The 19,365-nt window shown below is 40.5% G+C and overlaps 1 protein-coding gene across 2 annotated transcripts in view; it reads right to left on the bottom strand.

Annotated features, from left to right (window-relative positions):
• The window catches only part of spns2 (spinster homolog 2 (Drosophila)), a 90,909-nt gene that overhangs the window by 16,558 nt on the left and 54,986 nt on the right, over positions 1–19,365 (bottom strand). For both annotated transcript variants that reach the window (XM_034682932.1, XM_034682931.1), the window contains exons 4-10: positions 17,598–17,749; positions 14,574–14,640; positions 10,742–10,884; positions 9,080–9,232; positions 7,473–7,662; positions 4,937–5,002; positions 3,603–3,701 (exon numbers count right to left, since the gene is read on the bottom strand). In XM_034682932.1, the coding sequence (XP_034538823.1) occupies positions 3,603–3,701; positions 4,937–5,002; positions 7,473–7,662; positions 9,080–9,232; positions 10,742–10,884; positions 14,574–14,640; positions 17,598–17,749 (870 nt within the window). The remainder of the gene's footprint in view (positions 1–3,602; positions 3,702–4,936; positions 5,003–7,472; positions 7,663–9,079; positions 9,233–10,741; positions 10,885–14,573; positions 14,641–17,597; positions 17,750–19,365) is intronic.

The raw sequence follows: 19,365 nt of genomic DNA, 5'->3' as shown, positions 1-19,365 counted from the left end.
ACGAGAGCCGGAGAAATGCTGACAGGAGGATGTCCGAGGGGGTATGTGTACAGTATACGTTCATACATGCATGCATCATGAGGAGAAAGAGAAAGACTGGTGGAAGAATAAGATAAAACGCGCGTGTGTGTGTGTGTGTGTGGCTGCTGCAGAGCTATTTCGTCAGGTACAGTAAATTGCCCGGCAACTTGCACTCTCCAGTTTAGCTAAAAATACATGGCACATAGGACTGCAGGTCTAATTATCCAACTAGAAGGCATTTCTTGGTGAGATTGCTGAGAGATTGTTCCCGGCGTTCCCATGCCACCCACTCTGCCTGCGGCCATGTCCTACTCGTGCAGTATAGGCAAAGTCTATTATGTGTTTCTCAAGGGATTCTGACGTGACAACTGCTGAGGTCTACGTGCCGACGGAGGGGGATCTTGGCTCAATCTGAGGAGAATTACAGATGTACCACAGCACTTTTATGTTACACAGCAGGGTGTGCAAACTGTGTGGCATTTGGGCACCAATATCTGCAGGCCTTACCACAAAATATATCAAAAATCAAGTAAGCTTTAAGACTTGAATACATGATCTGGTGTTCTGTTTGGTTCACATGTCAAAACCAAATCTTGAACCAAAAGGACTGACTCATCGCTCACTTTCTTCTGAGGCTGCTTAGTAATAACCACCAGTCTGTTTTTCTCCAGATTCTCCAGTTTGCTCACACACAGGATGATGCCAGTCCACACAGATGACTGTATATCTGCCTGAGTGAAGAGTGCGTCACGACATGTCCATCACACTCGCGTGCTAAACCTCAGTCCAGGAATGGAGGCAGTGAGAGATGACGCAAATGGAGCACTTTGGACACTGCTGGTTGGGGGTTCGTGAATGAATAGGAGACCTGACTGTGAGAGTCATGACCCTGGAGGCTAGAGGGAGAACCTGATTGACATACTGGCTCACAGAGGGGACATGTTTAAGTGATTTTTGGTGGCAGCGAGTGTGCGGGCTGCTGTGTTCTGATAATTTGGATTTTGTAAGAATATAGGATAGCCTCTCTTTCCCATCTATGTTTTCAGGTGAAAACCCAACATGACACAAATGATTAATTATCTGTTTGACTTAAGCCAGGTATACACTGTGCAATTTGAAACGGTTTCTGACCGGATGTTTTAGATGCACAACTATTGGAGGCAAGCTGAATTAAGCTTGATCCTCCATTGTTTGCCGTGCAGTGTACAGGGGGTACAGTCCTGACATTATGAGCACCTGTTCAATCTAAAGCAATCTGTTACAACAGCTCTAGCTCAGGATATGATACTTTTATGAACTTCTACATTTTCAGTTTCTGTTGACATGTCAGAAAGGCGATGAGGGTACTTTATTTTTATCCTTGACGACACATTTTCTGACTATAACTTCCCTCTGTGTGAATTTTCAAAGGGAACTTTATTGACATTTGTCAATGCCATGTCCCAATGTAAGCACAGTAATATTCCGGGCCTTTCTTATTTTATTGATAAGTCTATAAAAATGTAATAAAACTGTGAAAATGTCCGTCAGAGGCTTTAAGAGCCAAGGCTTCTTTCATGACATATTTTCACTGCTTGTTTTATCCAACCTGGACTTAGTTCTTTGGAATAATCTGATCAGATTTCTGCCATCAAGTTGGATCAAATCTTCAAAAAAAGATTATAAAAAGATTTAACAAATGTAAGAAATCACAAAATCCAGTCTCAGACTTGATCTGGATCAAAGTGTCAGTATTTGGTGTTCAGTACTTTTGAGTGGGACTGGATTAATCATCCCTCCAAAAGAGAGAACAGGATTATTCTTCTCCAATCAGAAGAGAGGATTTCAGATACATAATGTAGTCTAATAAAACCTATGAAATTTCATGTACAACACAAACTTCATATTGATTTATACATCATGAAGTTGTGACGTGTATAAAGCCAGTCTGTATGGTAAATGGGATACGACAGATATTTTGGGGTAAAACAGCCCCAGATGGATGTCAACATCAGACATTGCTGTATCTTATTATATTCATTAAAATTACACAATTAGCCTACCTCTTATTCTTCCCTTTCATTTTGCTAATAGAGCTCTTTTTGATTTTTTAAAGGACCTGCATCTGGTTTAAAGCTAACAGGTGTCAGCGATGTCCTCTTTAAATCCTTGGTTATCATTCTATAATGTATATTTTCTCATCTTTATGTAGATGTGGCTCAGATAAGACATCTGTTTTTTAAAAGAGGATTGAAAATGGAAGGTGTGACTGTTTTATTCATTAATTAATTTACTTTATTTATTTGCTGTGCCTCAAAGCAATGTATGACACAATTGTATTCGTAGGGTTTTTTTACAATCAAAGATGACTCTAGGTTTTATTTGATCTTCAGAAACAATACTTCAGAAGTTGTTGAAGCAGATTCTGTTTCCCAGAAATTTGAGTTTCTTTATGCCAGTTTTGTTTAGTCTTTTGCGGAGCTTGTCTGAACTCTGAGATAACTTACTGCTCCTTTTATTCGCTCTGACAAGAGTTTACCATTTCTATTTACAAAGGAAACAAAGGAATTGACACTTTCAATGCAGCTGCCAGCCTGTCAGGGCCCGACAGAAGATCAGTTGATTCACTAATCAAAGACTTCCACTTCCCCTTTGTGAACATGACCCAGGCAGTGAGCCAGGGGTACCACAGAGAAACACAATGTAAACACATAACACTGTAACAGTCTGCTCTCTGCCAGCGACTAACAAGAACCAACGTATATCATTAAGTCCCGGACATAAAGTTTAAAACTCTGGCATGATTTTTGTGTACCTGTAGCTTTAAGTTAGCGTGCAGAGATGCAACTACTTTTAAGTCGAAGCTATGAATGGTCATTGATAACCCCCAAAGATGATTAACTATCCCAGCAAATCATCAACAGCACATGTTTCACTCCTGCAGACCACTGAGGTTCTGCAGCGGTCGGTTATCAGATCACCAATTCTTTGTCTGTGAATGAAGGTAACACTGGGTGTAAGCAGCCATGAAGCTGTGCAAATGATGCATGCAGAAAGTGGGTCATGAGTTACTTTTTAACTTTATATATGTTCATAGTGTATTAAGAATGAATGAATGCTGGCTGATAATCTGAGGTAGATCCTGTTTCACACTCCAGTGAACAGCAAACAGCACCTGTCCTCCTCAGTGATATTCCTTGGGCTGATGCTTGTGCTAGTTTGAAGAGTAGGGGGGAATTACAAAATGGTCTTTTGGAGAGTGTATTTGACCCTGAGTGTCCCTGTAAGGATCCCTCAGCCTCCTCATCAAAATCAGCCCCTCCTTGTAACTGAGAACTTTTACTAGAAAACACCACCGACAGCCTGAAGAGCAGTGCTGAAATCACACTTCGGTTCACCAGCCCTCCTGAGACGTGTGCTAAAAGCTCCTCTTGTTCCTCACTTTGCACTGGCTCACTTAAAGCAAGAGCTGCACGGGTGTCTGAAAACATCCTGAGTATGAATGGGGTACTTACACAGACGGCGAAAGCAGTATGTTAAATATAAATCCCCCTTCAAACACACCAGTCAACCACAAAGAGCTGCCTCTTGGAGAGTCTTACCAGGCCTATCAGGTACGGACTCCCTGCGTCACCCAGGAGATGAGAGGTGAAGCTCTGAAAGGCGACTGCTGTTGCTCGCCTTGTGGGGATGACGACAAACTGCAAAGAGATAAACAGAGGGTGAAAAATACATGAGATGATGTAAGGTGATAAAGAGACAGAGGTAGAAGGTTCACAGAGCCATGTTAAAACAACTCTTCAATTATGAACGCAGATCCCACTGCACAGGGTCAGAATACACCAGGCAGACCTGCCAGTCAAAGAGAAAATGTCACTAATGGTCTGTCTCTGTCTCGACACACCACAGTCTCCATCCTAATGATGAATTAATAGGCTTGGTGAAACTGACTGAAATGGCTCATATAACCTCATCTTTCCTTTTTAAGATACAAACTTCAGATAAAGGGCTTCCCTCTGTTTGTTCTGATGAGTAGTCCATAACAGGAGCTGAAAAATGACACCTAAGAAGAAGCGCCAAAAACTGCAGTTCCCCAAATGTCCTCTTGATGATGACTCCGAATGTGAGTCAATCCCCATCAGTCACCATGATAAAAATCCCAACTTCACAGCAGAATTAAACTTCATTACAGCCTGGTACATATGATGGTTTTAGTTCCTTTAAAAAGTTTCACCATTCATAACACCTTTATAGGGATAACTATTTATATGATGACATTTTGAGTTTATATAAATACTCATAATTATCTAAAATCAGGGTTGTATTGCTATGAATGACAGATGGGAGCTGATGGCTGTCTGCTAGTTGTCACCGGCTATGACGTTAGATATCAAGGCTCATTGTATGATAATTATGCTTACTAATAATCAGAAGTCATTTTGGCAAGCAGGTAGCAGAGCTGCTACATTCCTCAAATGTTATTAGCTTCTTAGGTTAAACAAATAAACAACACCTTTCAGCTCCTTCAACAACAACAATGCTGTGGGCCACACTGTTGTTACCAAACCTATTGGTCAACCACTGAATTACCCACAGGCATAGACTGTGTAGCTTTATCATGTATTGCTCGCCTGTTGTTTGTCAACCCACGGCTGCTCCCAGCTCCACCCTCTTGTTCATTCTGGGTTAAATTTGGCTCATGAAAAAAATTGTGACAGTGAAAATGTCAAACTTGAAGCTTTAACCATTGGTTTGCTGAGTCAGTTGACAAACCAATGATTGCCATCAGGGAGGCTAAATCCATTAATTATTCAGTTTATGACAAATCCATCTTACTAAATTAGAACTCTGTCTAATTAAATGACTATTTTTTGCTACAGTTAATTGCAGGAATTTCCAGAGACCCAGTGGATAAGTACAGACTTTCACTACTCACCATTAAAATGTCTGCTGTTATGGCCCAGTTCAGGAAAAGCAGCGTCTCTCCTATGAAGATGCAGACCTAAATAAAGAAAGTAGAAAAAAATATTCCATTTAGTGGTGCTAATTAAAGTCCGCCCATTTCCTCTGCACAAAAGACTGCTAACCAGAAATGGAGCCAGAAGAGGAGGATGCAGATATTGCTTCTGCGTGTGGGAATCTACGGCTGAATAAAAGTGCTTTGGCTGCTGTGGCTTAAAAACATGTTATTATGCTGTGGCCCAATTATACACAGAGGTGCAGGCTTTCATTTTGGTTCCATCGAGCCTTGGAGCTGAAAAAAGCTCAAGATGATAAGGGCTGTTTATTCTTCTCACCGCTTTGTATTGGATGTGCAGTTAAGATCCAGCTGCAAGATTTGAATTTATGTACTGCTGCTGATTGGGTGGGACAGAAAATGTAAACTTTAAACACCACAGTGGAGATGACATGCAGGGTAGGACATGGAGGCTTCTGTATGTAGCAGCTGGTGTTTTTGGCCACTCCAGTAAAAAAAAACAGCCCTGGAGGGATTTGGTTGCAGTGGAATCTACTGTATCTGTATCAGCTGGTTTGGTCTGGCACGGTTTAACACGGTGGGTTTGATGTGTGTTTCCTGCCAGGGGAATAACCCTTCTGCCGGCGTGTCAGACCTACAGTACAGTACAGAGAGCTTCAGAGGGAGTCTGACAGCGAGAGGTGTAGACACGTCTGCTGTGAGAGCTGTGAACCAGACACCGTGACCGACATGTTGCCTCTTGAAGAGAGAAGCCTGACCCTCTCCTCAGATTAGCCGTGCGTTGATGAGACAGCAGCTGCAAGGGGTCAATCGGCCCCGGCAAAGAAACACCAACCGTTACCGCCACGTCACGCCTTATAATGATACACATCTGTCAGTGATTCGCCGGGAAATCTGAGCCGATCACTTACAACTCCTGCTGTACTGTACACTGAATTACTACTGTACAGTAGAGGAGCCTGAGAAGACTGAAGACATGTTTGAAGCCTGATTAGAGCCAGAGGTACGACATTGAAACACAATGTTTTGGCATCAACATGTGGCAGCATTTAAAGGCATTCAAAATTACTAAATAGAAATACTTCATCTTATTCTGGATAGTGCAATTTGCTATTATAGCTCATCTGAAAACTCCTTACAGGAGCTTTGATGTACCCCAAGGAAAAAACAACATTGATGATTTTTAAATGGAAACACAGCAAGAAGCCTTTCCAACACGAAGCTACTTTTAACTTACATTCGTTGGTGAGTGAGTCAAGTGAGTAGCACTTCCAGTAGCCATCTCTTCTTTACATCAGTAAAGAAAATATTTGTGCATTAACTTAAAACTGTTGCCTTTTTTTACATTAGTGTCTGTAACTTGACTGAAGAAAGTGTGTACTTTTGATGCTCTGGACCTTTCTGTCACGCAGCCCTTGTCCCAAATTGAGTTGGACAGATTTGTAATCATGTCATTAACATGGATACTTGTGCAGCTCAGGTCTAATTGGCTGAGTCATGCCTCTGTCAAACACCTGATAAATGTGCGCCTTTGACCTTGTCAGAGTTCATAAAAATTTGAATTTCATTAAGTCAAAATCACTTCTTGGGCGAGTGATTATGTGTAATTTAGGAACTACTGTTTTGAGCAGCTGTTGCAAAACTACAGTATGTCGAGCATGGAGGCGTTATTGATACATTTTTTCATTGTTATTTTTTGGGAAATACTGTTTGCTGTAATACTGCCATTATATTAAAGCATTTTTTTTTCAAATCTTTTGTTAGTTTTCCTGAACATAAAAACAAGATAAGCCTCTGCTTTACTCAGTTACTGATGCCTAAAGGTCAGGGGCCAGACATGCAAAACCAGGGCAAGGATACGGAAGCCTCTTTGTTATTTTCCCTTTCATGGGAAATATTTTCTAATCTTTCCAACTTTCCAGCTTCATTACTTGTTGAGAGTCAGTTCCTATTCCTTTGTTTCCTGATAAGAGGTTAAAAAATGTGGTCCTGTTAAGTCTGGCAGCTTAGAGTGCATTGTTTCAGGGCAGCGGTTGTTAAGTTGCACCCTTTCCTGCTTTACAGGCAATTAGACACACGAGATCTCTGCAGATTTGAATGTGACCCTAAACTTTTGGACGGACAAGCTTTGAGCTTCAGCCACCAGCAGCAGCTCCTGAGGCATCTCAGTGTAACCTACAATTAAAGCTATTTATTATGACTGCATCAGGGCCTGAAAGAAGCTTGTATAATTCTTCATTTTAACACTAATCCCACCTGATAAACTTCTTTAAACTTTCTCTTGTTAGATTAGTTAGCACACTTTTCGATCGAATTTTCTTCCCCTGAGGCGAATCCATAATTAACACACTAATACCACTCTTTAAGAGGGACATTTTTCATTTTGGGGAAGGTCAAGTCTTGGAAGTAGGGGAGCAACAGCACCATTGAATTCGACTTCCTCCACTGCAGACACAACAGTATATACAACAGAGTAACAGGAAATGTCTCTTACATAAGCTCCTGCAATGCTCTTCTTTGCCACCACGAAGATGAGGCAGATGAAGATGGCCGAGCCCAGCATGCTGACGGCGCACACTAGAGGGTCGGCTCTCTCGGTCTTCTGGCGGCAAAAGCGCGTGGTGGCTGCCCCGATGACGACGCCCAACAGACCCGTCACACAGGTGATCGCACCAAAGATTATACTGGACAGGAGAGCAGAGAAAAGAGGGGGAAAACTGTTAATACAAAGCCACAAATGCACGTGCATATATACCTCACAGGTAGCCACATAATGCTGCGATGATGAATCAAATGGTACTGAAAAATAAAGCTGAAGAGTCAGGGTTCTTTCGAATCCTTGACAAAGTGTCACATAAGGTCTTAAAAATCATAAAATGTCTGTAAAAGTGTTAGTTATACTTTTGAGAGGTCTTAAATGCGAGTTCTTTGTCCATACATCCCAGTAAATAAGCTTCAGCTGCTTTTTGCCCACATACAAACTCAGTAGGTTGTCATGATTCAGGATTATAATATTATATATATTTACATACATTCACTGCAAAAACTAAAAATCTAACCAAATGAAATTGTCTCATTTTTAGTCAAAATGTCTTATCCAACTTGATTTCAGAGAAATTTACTTAACAAGTAACATTTGAGCAAGATAGAGGGACTTGTTTTAAGACAATGCATCTTAAATATCTTGTTAAGTCAAACAATCTTGAAAATATCTTGTTTGGAGTTGTAACTTAGAAGAAACAAGGTTTATTTTACATTTCATACATTTTTCAAGCTGAGATCTTACTTGTAGAGGACAGATAATCTTGATTTAAGACAAACCCTTTACTTGATTTAAGTAAATGCATTTTATTGGAGAATCTATCAGGAAACCGCTCCATTGATGAAAGAAAGAAAGAAAGAAAAGTTGGTTTTTTTAAAGCGTGGGTTACAGTTTTCAGGCACTATTTCTTCTAAATCCGATAAAAATATACATCCTCAAACTAGGTACACAATGAAACACCTACTTTTGAGCATAGCTGGCTTATCCTAAAAAACAACATGACTGAATATTAGTATATCCAGCAAACTATGAGAAGACATTATATCTCAAAATGCTCAAATTAAACTTTGTAATCTTATTTCAAGTTCAAGATGGTCTTAACCATAGAAAAGTGCTGCTATAATACAACTCAAATCAAGGTGAATATATCTCAAATGAAGAAGGTGACATGAACTGTATTAGTGCAAAAATCTTTTTTTAATGGAGAAATACTAATTGTTAGCATTCCTGGCTTATTCTGAGACACTAAGCTTTAAAATACTGGTAAAATATTGCTTTAAATAAGTTTCCCCTGCTAATTTTAAGATCACAGTTTTCTAAATATTACGTCTTATTTTAAGGAATCTTACCAAGCAAATTTTCACTTGTTTTATTGGCAGTTTTTTGGGGTAAAAAGGTAAAAGTACCTTGAAATAAGTTTTTTTTTCTTGTTTTTGGAGGGGGATTTTTTCCAGTGTAGTATAAAATAAAATTATTCTGGTGTCAGATTAACCAGCCCAAAAAAAAAGCAAAGGCAAATTAAAATCCAGGTACTCTTTGCCCACTCAGTTCCCTCTTACCTGTCTGTGCTGCTGCAGATTTCTTTGGTACAGGCCTCTGCCGTCTTCTGCACCACCTGTGCTCTGGCCAGGTACAGAGGAATCATTATGCCAAATGCACCTGTTGCAAAGGACACCGCCGCCGATGCCAGGGAGGAGAATACGTAGCTCCGACTATCCAAGGAGAAAACCACACAAATAAAATCCAACAGGTGATTATCTGGGCTTACAAAAGACGAAAAATAAACAAGCTACTGTTTTCTGTCAGACAATCTCAAGCATCTCACCTCTCTGCTCTCTTTAATCTGATAAACTGTGACGGATAATAGGGGTTTAGAAAAGGAGTTTGGTAGATAATCTGGTTGGACGAGATTAGCATCACCTCAGAGGTGAGAAAATGAGAGTCTTGTGCTGCATGGTATGTAAACTGAAATACCATGCAGTGAAGGCTGACAGTTTTATATGGCAGACAAAAATAACATGCTATTTTACACTTTTCATGTTTCCATAGGTGGTGAATGTGGCAGAGCGTGTACAGCTCACGGTCACAGGGGATTCAGGGATGAATATGTGTTTGCTCTCTTGAAATAGTCCCCATAAACCTGCGTGGGTACACTGCTGTACCTATGTCTAATAGTTATAAAATGGTTAAAAAAAGAAATGTAGCCCATGGATCGTATAAAAACAAGGGTCTACAGTGTCATTGATGCAAAGCTCGCCTCACAGTTCACCAGTGTTGTAGCTGTTTGACAGTGGCGTTGACATTTCCATTCCTTTAGTTGCTACTTTAAAAATATGCAGTACACAATGCTGGACATCCATCAGTTCGCAAGCAGAAGATAAATTGTTTCACTGCAAAAGTGAAATATAAGTAAGATGAGACATGAATTGTGTGTTTTTCATTTGTGTTTTTACCACTTAGTCTTTACCTGAGAGCATTTCATTGATGTAAAGCTCTTCCTCTAAATCATTAATAGGATTTCATAATTATTCAAACTTTGTGCTTTATATAATTACCAGAAACAGCCTAATTGAAGTCACTGTTCATAATGCCAGTCTTACATCAGAGCACTACTTTGTATTCCTATTAGCATACAGAACAAAGACACTTTTCATATCTGAGCTGAAACGCTTTGAGTCAGTTAAAAAATGGTGTTTGACACTCGTATATAAATTTGGCAAAGGTATCTTTATGATGCTATTTTTAAGACAAACACATTAGTTTGTTTAGCGTGGATATATATGGACAAACTAACTTATCTTTAGCATAATATTTTATCTTTCTCTGTGAACTCCAGGACATAAAGCCTTTTTTCTAAACAATGGTGCCCACAGTCGCCAAACTGGCACATTAACTGAGAAAACTAATGAAGAAGTCTAACCAAAATGTAGATTTTTATTCAGAAAAATTCACTTTTAGGACATGTGTGGGTTCAGTTACCCAAGCTATTTTTACTCCTTTAAAAAAGACTTGGCACGTTAAATTTCCCTTTTCTTTTGGCAACTCTTTATTCAGCTCATTTTAAGTGATTTCCCCCCCATTTTATTATTTTTTTCATGTTTTTGCCAGCTGATAGTTTGCGCTGAAATGTTAGTGATCTGCTCGGGAATAACTGCTGTTTTTAGTGGTCTTCCCTCGTTTATTGGTATAAATATATCTTATATGTTATCCCTGGAGCTTACTTCTTGGCGAGGGCCTTCATGTCACAGGCCCAGGAGGTACGGGTCTTGAGGCGTCCACCCATCTGGTCGGCACTGCCTCGCTTTGGCTCAGGCACGAAGACCAGGATCAGAGTCCCAGCCGTGATCCCTAAAACTGGAGACACCTGCAAGAAAAAACAAAGACCTATGAGACCTTGAGTTGAAAGTGACATGATGTTCAGAGTGGGCAGGGCTTGTCTGAGTACAGACGTAAGACTCAGAACAAAGAACAGTGTGTTTACAATCTGAATAGATGGCCACTGACTGTGTTTGTCGATACGCCTGACATCCTATACAAGCCATCTGCAGCTACGAACATTCCCTCTGCTCACTCTGCTGGCATAGTGTGTTTGTGCGTGTGTGTGTGTGCATGCCTTTATGTGTGTACAAGCATTCAAGACTTTAGAAGAGCTTTTGGCTGCTGTTTTGTAAGCACCAAGGTGAAGCCCTTACAAGTACTCATCTGCCATTATGTTCACTGTCGTCTTTAATAGGATATAAGGTAACGTGTTTGTGCATGTGTGTGTGTCTTTCTTTCAGGGCGAGACAAAGACAAAAGACAGGATGGGATGTGTGGGAGAGGATTTGTTTGAGTGATATAAATGCACACAAAAGCTGAAACCAATTTCGTCTGTCAAGGGAAATTTATGATATTATATTTTGTAGCTCATTTATATGCAAAAGCATGTTGGAAATGAGTGTGTCCTCAAGTTTATTATTGAGGGAGTAATTTTGCAAAATGATGTGGCTCATAATGTTGCTCATAATGCATCTCAACACAGTGTTTATGGTCCCAAAGGTGTGAGCATTACACTGATTATTTCCTCTCCTGTATTATGCCTCTGTTTCAAAATCCTCCTGCTTTTGAGGAGTAACCTAATTGCAACAACATCTTCAGGAAAAAATAATATGAGTAGTTTTTTTAATGCAGGATACAAAGCTTGACTTAAAGGAAATACAGATCTGTTTTTTCCTCAAGACCTTGCATAATAACTCAAAGAGGCACCAGGAATTTGTGACCCTTAACCCTGACCCTCACAGGGCAAACTTCCATTATGGATGGTTTGCAATTAAACAAATTAGCTACTGCCTGCATGTGCTCCTTAATTCAATGCACCCCCCTTGCTTCTTCATACCAAGGAAGGTCTCATAAACAAGGAAGGTCTCTGGAACACGCTTGGCGAAAACAAACGGAAGCTCTGCTGTGTTTTTTCCTTAAAGCAGGATACCGCCACAGAGAGCCCGTTTCATGTCTTGGTATTTGTTTTCCTCTGCATGCCACATCGGTGATTAATTGGGTTTGAGATTGTTTTATGGGAATGTCATTGTGGCTGCCGTGGAAAAAAACACCCCGCTCTTTGTGCTGTTTTTTTTTTTTAATGCTCTACCAAGACAAAAAGACTTTGTGTTTCCTTTAACCCCGTGAGCTGGCATGTCCAGGGATCTCCTCCAACACGACACACTGGGGGAATATTGCATGTCCTACTTTAAATGCCAAAAGGTTCATCAGGTCATAATTTGTTTTAGGGATTTAAAGGCTGACCCTGAAGGCAGCAGCTCCTGGGGAGTGCTGTTAGACCTTCCTACTGCTGGTATGACTTATAGAGCTGTTCACTGCTAAATGCTTTGTCTAAAGCACTCAGTGGAGTCCTAATAAAAAAGTGCTATGACAACAATGATTTATGACCCTGTGTTTGCTCCTAAGTTTACAGCAAGTGTGCTACTGCAAAAACACAGTGAAGTGGGGATTTTTTTTTCCATCAAATTCGGAAATCTAGACAAATTTCTCTTGATGGTTGAAATTAGCTCTTAATCAGAGAAATCTGCCTTAATGCTTCAGATTACCCTTGGGGCTCTTTGTAAGCTAGTAAAAGAAAACAAATGTTTCACTTTGACATCTTATAAAACAAAACATAGTCCTGCTCTCTGTCACCTTTTGCTGGCCTTACAACAAGGGACATTTCAAGCAGTCACAGACAAATTTCAAAAGTTGGTCTAAAATCACAAGAGTTACGTTCAAGTTTGGGCATGCCGATCCATATGGCAGATCTATTCTTCTCAGTTCTATGAGTTCTTCTTCTTCTACACACGAAGAAGTTTACGTCAGCTGTAGCCTACTGCAAAGAAGCAAGAAACCTTGTATTAATGGATTCAAAGTATGAAAAAACGGACAGGTTATTGGATTTAATTTTTCCAGATCCTTGAAATTAAGGGATTCCAGCCTCTGGTTTAGCACTTGGAATCCAGGTACAGTTCACCATCAAGTCAGAAAAGCCTGAAGTTGCCAAAACATGATTCTATCCTCACATTAAGGAATAGAGATTCTTAAATCAGTACCAGGATCGGATCGGCTAGTATCGTTATCGGCAGATACCAAAGCCCAGGTATCGATGTCGGTATCGGGACCTAAAAAGTAGGATCGGTGCATCCCTAGTGTGTACACAAGACTGTATCCCAACACCCCGGATGTTATGAATGTGTTCTATCTGTGGAGGACAACTTAACTGGAACTTTATAACACTGACTTTAGAGAATCTAACTCAATGATCGATAAAGACAAATCTGCAATCAACCATTTCTGATTGACAATGAAGACATGTCCTTACCCTGTATGTGAAGCTAGATGAATATCATGTACAATGACAAAGTACAGTGCAGTCACAATCTAGAGATGCAAATTAGGGCATTGGGATTTGGCCTTACTGCCTTCTCTGGTTTACATTTACATTTTTACAGATGGTTTTCTACTTTCCATGGCTCCATGGACGTCATCATTTCCCAGCTGTAAACCTTCCATTGTTCCCCATTGTTGAAAACAGACACTGTTATTTTTGCAGATGTAATGGTTAACTGGTGGTTACTGCTCTGTGGTTGGTCCTGTACTCACTGTTTGTTTATACTCTCTGACATAAATACACATCGGTTCACCAAATCACAATCCACAGTACAGTTAGCACCCCTGAAAGTACCAAGGACATGCAGTCAGTATTTGGCATAGAGAAAAGCCTAAGCTATGTGCAACTGAATTCCTGGGCTCAGGAAGTCAGTTATTCATAGTTGAGGAGCTACAGACACCTTGATGTCCACTGACTGAGGACAACATTTATTCCACTTCACCGGAGATGACCTCTGTGTTTAAAGTGCAATGAAAGATAAATGTGTTTACAACCACTGAGGGAAAAAAATCAAGAGTCAGCCTTGATTTTTAATAGAAATCCACTTTCCTTTCTGCAAGCCCTGGATCAGAACAGCACCACTATGACGGACAGCTTTGCTTGAACAGGTAACAGAAGAGGTGAGCTTTCAGCAACATTTTTTAGAAAGACTTCTTTTAAGTAAAGTTTTTCAAAGCTGATGCTAATACTAATGTAGAGAGATGTCCAGCTCTTAGCTCTGTCTGCTGTGTCACTTTCAGACCATGTCAGGGCCTGGACCGCCTGTCACTCTGTATGTGTCCCTGCAGTGCTTCTGCCACCACTGACTCCCTCGGGCTCTTGATCCATTTCACACCTCAGCCTGACCAAATTCACACAGTGGCATTCTCCTCTGACTTTGCATGTTCACAGTCATAAGCTCAAATTATGCAATAATGATGCAAATGTTAAAGGTGTTAGAGGTAGGAGACTTATTGGGATGTTTTCCATTGATCAGCAATGACAAAGAAATTGAAAATCAGAAGGAGCATTAGCTTACATTTCAGGTTATAAAAACATATTTGCCACCCATCAGTGACCTGCAAAAGTGGACCTTTGTGTTCATGTTTGTGTGCATGTTTGTGCGCATGTTTCGGGTTAAATGATGATAATTTCCTTACCCTTAGTGCCCAGTGCCAGTCTCCTGCAGCCACCTTGGCGCTGGAACCCAGGATGTAGCCCAAACCACTGCAGAGAGACAGAAACACAACACATCACATACATTTCTTTGAATTGCTCCTAAAGGTCTATGTTATTTATAAAATGTATGAGTCAGCATCCTAAGTTAGCTTAGTCTGTCATTTCCATCACTTAATCTCACGCCTACAGTACACACATCCTGCTTGTAGTGTTATTTAAGCAGTGTTGAGTATTTGGGTGCTTGACATGGAGAGTTTCTGACAGTGGAACTGATCAAAGCACCGGTAGTAACTTGGCCTGCCGGTCTATTTGTGGACGTGTGATTTGTGCATGTAGTCACAAAATGCAGGTGCAAAGTTACCACCCCTGAGCAAACACTGGACACTGAGCTAACATTGTTGTAATAGCTGAGGGCTGTGTGTTGTCCCAGTTCTATTGGATTTCATCCCATTTCACTTGATTTAATGGATGTTTTTGTTGCTATAAAGGGGAAATAACACTGAAGTGCTTCGAGGGAAATGTTGCTAGATCACATCAGATCAAATGAAAGGGACCCCTATGCTGTGATGAGCCTCAGCTGCAAGATAGCATCAGCATTTAAAGGACAAAGAGGATTCAAACAGTAGAGGTATGAAGGTATAGCTGCATAAGAGTGTTATTATTAGTATCTTCAAAGACTGTAATGAATATGTAAATGCTGAGCTGATTGGTCTTTAATATTTGTTAGCTATTACTGACACATGAGCTGTCTTCAGTTGACAAAAGACAAACTGGTTCTATTGCATTGAATAATTTGTCTCGTTTTTTAATGACAGGTATTTGCTGGTTCCTGCTGTTAAACAGTTAATTTATGCTGATGTCTTTGTCTCAAAGCCAGGGGCGCTGCTGGGATTTTTGAGCCCAGTGAAAAAACATTACAATGGGCCTCAACACTTCACTACAGCAAAAGTTTATGGTATGAGCAGTTGGCCCTTAGAAACAGCCTAACTGTTTTTTTTTTTGAAGGGTTAAAGGACTTTTAAAGGTGATGACACAGAGTGAAATTAACAGAGATGCATCTTACTGAGCTGCAAACGCGACTGAGACCATCAGCAGGGGTTAGAAATTGTCTAAATTTTAACATTTGATGCCTCAACCATTGTATCGGTACAATGGTACAGCAAGACAGCACGCTGAAATAACTGCCTTTTTCCCAGCTAATGTTCACAAAGAGCAATACATGCATACAGGGAGCAAAATAGATTTTTCAATATGACTTATACATGTATGGGAAATAAGCAGCAAAAAATGTGAGAGGTAAAACTGACCCAAACAAAGAGTTCCTAAGAGGAGCTTTAAGTTGTAAAAAAAACAGAACATTTTTAGGGTCGTGAACACTTATCGGACCAAAATGGAGTAGAGGAGCTCACTTTGAGTTTTAGAGGCTGTGTGTTTTCACAGTCTTATTTATGCCTTTTTTTGGAAACTGTGTTCTTTGTGGTTGGTCCAAACCCCTCAAAGTACAACACTTCAGTATTATCAGTCAGAAATGTCAGTAAAGTGTCCCCAGGTAATATTATTCCCATGCAAATAAAACTAAACTCCGTAAAAAATAATCTGGCTTCCTGATATCTCAGGAAACCTGTTTGTCTGCACGTGTACAGCCTCTGGCCAAGAGTTACTGCTTTCCATTCGAATAGCAGATTGCAACAATAGGTAGATAATCGGTGGTTGCTTATCAGTAATGGCTGCTCGAGGGCCAAAACATGTTTAACTGGATTTACCCACAAAAACTCATACTCCTGCCCACTCAGAGCACAGGGGGGAAACAGTCTGCAGTCCATGATTAGTTCTCCCAAAATAACAACGCAGTATAAACGGGCGCAGACAGCATATGATATTTCCAGTGAGTGACTAACAGCTAATCTTATCAGCGTCAACACAGCGAGGGTTTGAAAAGTTCAACCCCAACAATAAAACAAGGGCATGAAAAAATATGCTTGCATCAAACACATGGAGCACAGAAACCTGACTGAAAGGAGAAGTTTAGAAAAATGATGGCAGGAGCGAGCGGGAGAATCCATTTCCTGTCTGATTTCTGAGGTCATTTCCTGGAAACGGTCATAACAACCCTGGAAAAGACAAACAAGTGGGAGACTGGATAGGATGTTTGGCTGCACTTTACTGAAGCCCACTCTGTCACCTTCATCTGTGTATGTTGCCGGGCAGCTTACGGTGACCCAAACATTTTGGCAGCTCATAACACAAACACTCAGAGGGTTGTTTAGACTATTTCCTTTGCTGGTTTTCTCCAATTGTCTTTCATTTTCCATTAAAAACATATTAGAAGTTGCATAACCATTCATCCTTGTGGTTTTCTCTGCAACAACAATTCCAAGTGACATGTTTTATGTAAATTTGGTGTTTTCACAGTGTTGGAGAGACCGCAGCCTGTTTCCTTGCATGTGATTCTGCATGAGGTAGCTGGAAAACAGCATGTAGAAGCTCGAGCACACGCTGTTAAGCACTGTATAGAACGATAAACCTCAAGTGGCTCCTGTGCTGCATCCACCAGCACATTCATCTTTTATTACTTTACTTTGTTTGTTTTCTCCCTGTGGCCTTTTTTCTGATTGAATGAACTGAAAAGGCTGGAGATTTGAGCTTAATAATACCTCCCACTCCCACACTCTCCCAACGCCACATCTCCAAAAAGCTTCCCTCTTCTTCTCCTTTAAGCTCTGCACTGCCAATTGTAAGTTCTGCTTTTCTTTCTGCAGAGGCCCTGAGCTCTTTGTGTGGCTGTGGCTATAAAAGAGAGAGCAAGATAGAAGCAGCCTGACCTTTTCTGTGTGAGGATAATTAAAATTATCTTTGCTAATTCTCCTAATTTCACTGCGATCCTACAGTTGAACAACCAGCGGGGTAAAAGGAAATGATAAAGGACCAAGCTATGGCGTCACAGTTATAGATTTAATACCTCGGTGATGTCTGTTCTGAGAGTACAGGATGTGTCTGACTCTTACCTTCCCAGCGGGATAGCCAGGTAGAAGACAGAGAGCATCATAGTGCGGCTGTTGTTAGTGAACAGGTCTCCTATGATGGTGGGAGAGATGGAGGAGTAGCTGGACTCTCCGATACCCACGAGTCCCCTGGAAAGCACGAACAGCCAGTAATACTGCAGAGAGAGAATGAGAAAGAGAGAGAGCAAAGAAACAGAAAGATTGAAGAGCTTTGTTATCGTGTTCTGCAGGAAAGTTTCTGTCTGACGCAACGGACATTTCTCTTGGTCGGAGGTCTTTTCCTCACCAACTTTTCATTAAAGTGAAAAACAGCTTTTAACTTTACCTCGAGCCCCAAGACAATTTCTCAGAAGCAGGTCTGTGAAAGTCTTTGCTTCCACTTCTTATGCATTCAATGTACTTTGTTTAATTGATGTTTTTTTTTTTTTAAAGTAATCCAATCTTTAACATTGATATTGATCATGTCTCAGTTTCCATACGACACATTTTATGGCACTTTATTCTTGTTTTTACTGATTCTTTCTATTAACTGTAAAGCACTGAACTGAATTCCTTGTTTAAAAGGTGTTGCACTGATAGTTTGTTAACATTATATACATTATAAAATCAGGCTTATAATGTAGTTACTATGGTATGACTAGATTTCAGCCTTTCAAGTTTACTGGGTCAGTTTTGTGTTATTCAAGTCAGTTTGAGCCTCATTTATAAATAGCAAATCTGAAAGTCACATGTATTTCGTGATAGCTCTATCTTGCAGATAATTTGAGTCACTCCCAAAAAAACTGACACACATGACTGGAAAATAAATAGACAAACGTCACTCATAACATCACATGTATAAAGAGCTCACACCATTGAAACTTGCGCTTCAGGCAGGGAGAAGTCCAGAGACGTGGAAACGGTTAGCATGGCCCCCCCTTTTAGATATACCTATCCAAAATCTGTATAGAGAGGCGGAGCTTACATGAATGTGCTGTAAGATACTGCAATGAGCTTTCTTTGCATTTTGTTGTGGCACATATCTTTATGTTTGTACTTTAAATTCAGAGTCCTTCAATAGTTGAGATTAGCAGATGATGTGTTGCCTTTTAAAATCACAAAATTCTGCACAGGAATATAACATCCATCCATTATCTTGACCGCTTATCCCATTAGGGGTCACAGGGGGCTGGAGCCTATCCCAGCTGACTTTGGGCGGAAGGCAGGGTACACCCTGGACAGGTTGCCAGCCTATCACAGGGCTAACACAGAGAGACAGACAGCCACTCACACCTACGGGCAATTTAGAGTGATCAATCAACCTTGTGAGCATGTTTTTGGGAGGAAGATAGAGTACCTGGAGAGAACCCAAGCATGCACGGAGAGAACATGCAAACTGCACACAGAAAAGCACCTGCCCGGCCAGGGATTCCAACCAGGAACCTTCTCGCTGTGAGGCAACAGCGCTATCCACTGCACCACCGTGCAGCCCTGGAATATAACATCTGTATGACAATTTAATATTAGTAGCTACAGTACATATGACTGGTGGGAACTACAGTCCAATATATGTTATTCATTCATGCTTGCGCACATACATTTTATGATGTGTCTGCATAAGTAAGTTGGGCCACCTCAGTCCAAAAAGTCTTTGCTTTCAGCTCAGATTTTTTTTGCACAAGGTCCAAAAACTGTGGAGGAGGTCGCCTTGATCAACACAATAGTCAGACTTAATGAAATTATCTAAGGCATCACATCATCTGCATTTTAATCTGTTTAATTATCCACACGA

Source organism: Notolabrus celidotus, chromosome 5, assembly GCF_009762535.1.
Source record: "Notolabrus celidotus isolate fNotCel1 chromosome 5, fNotCel1.pri, whole genome shotgun sequence".
In the NCBI taxonomy this organism is placed as follows: Eukaryota; Metazoa; Chordata; class Actinopteri; order Labriformes; family Labridae; genus Notolabrus; species Notolabrus celidotus.
Note: the sequence above shows the minus strand (reverse complement) of the source record. Positions and strands in the feature narration are given on the sequence as shown.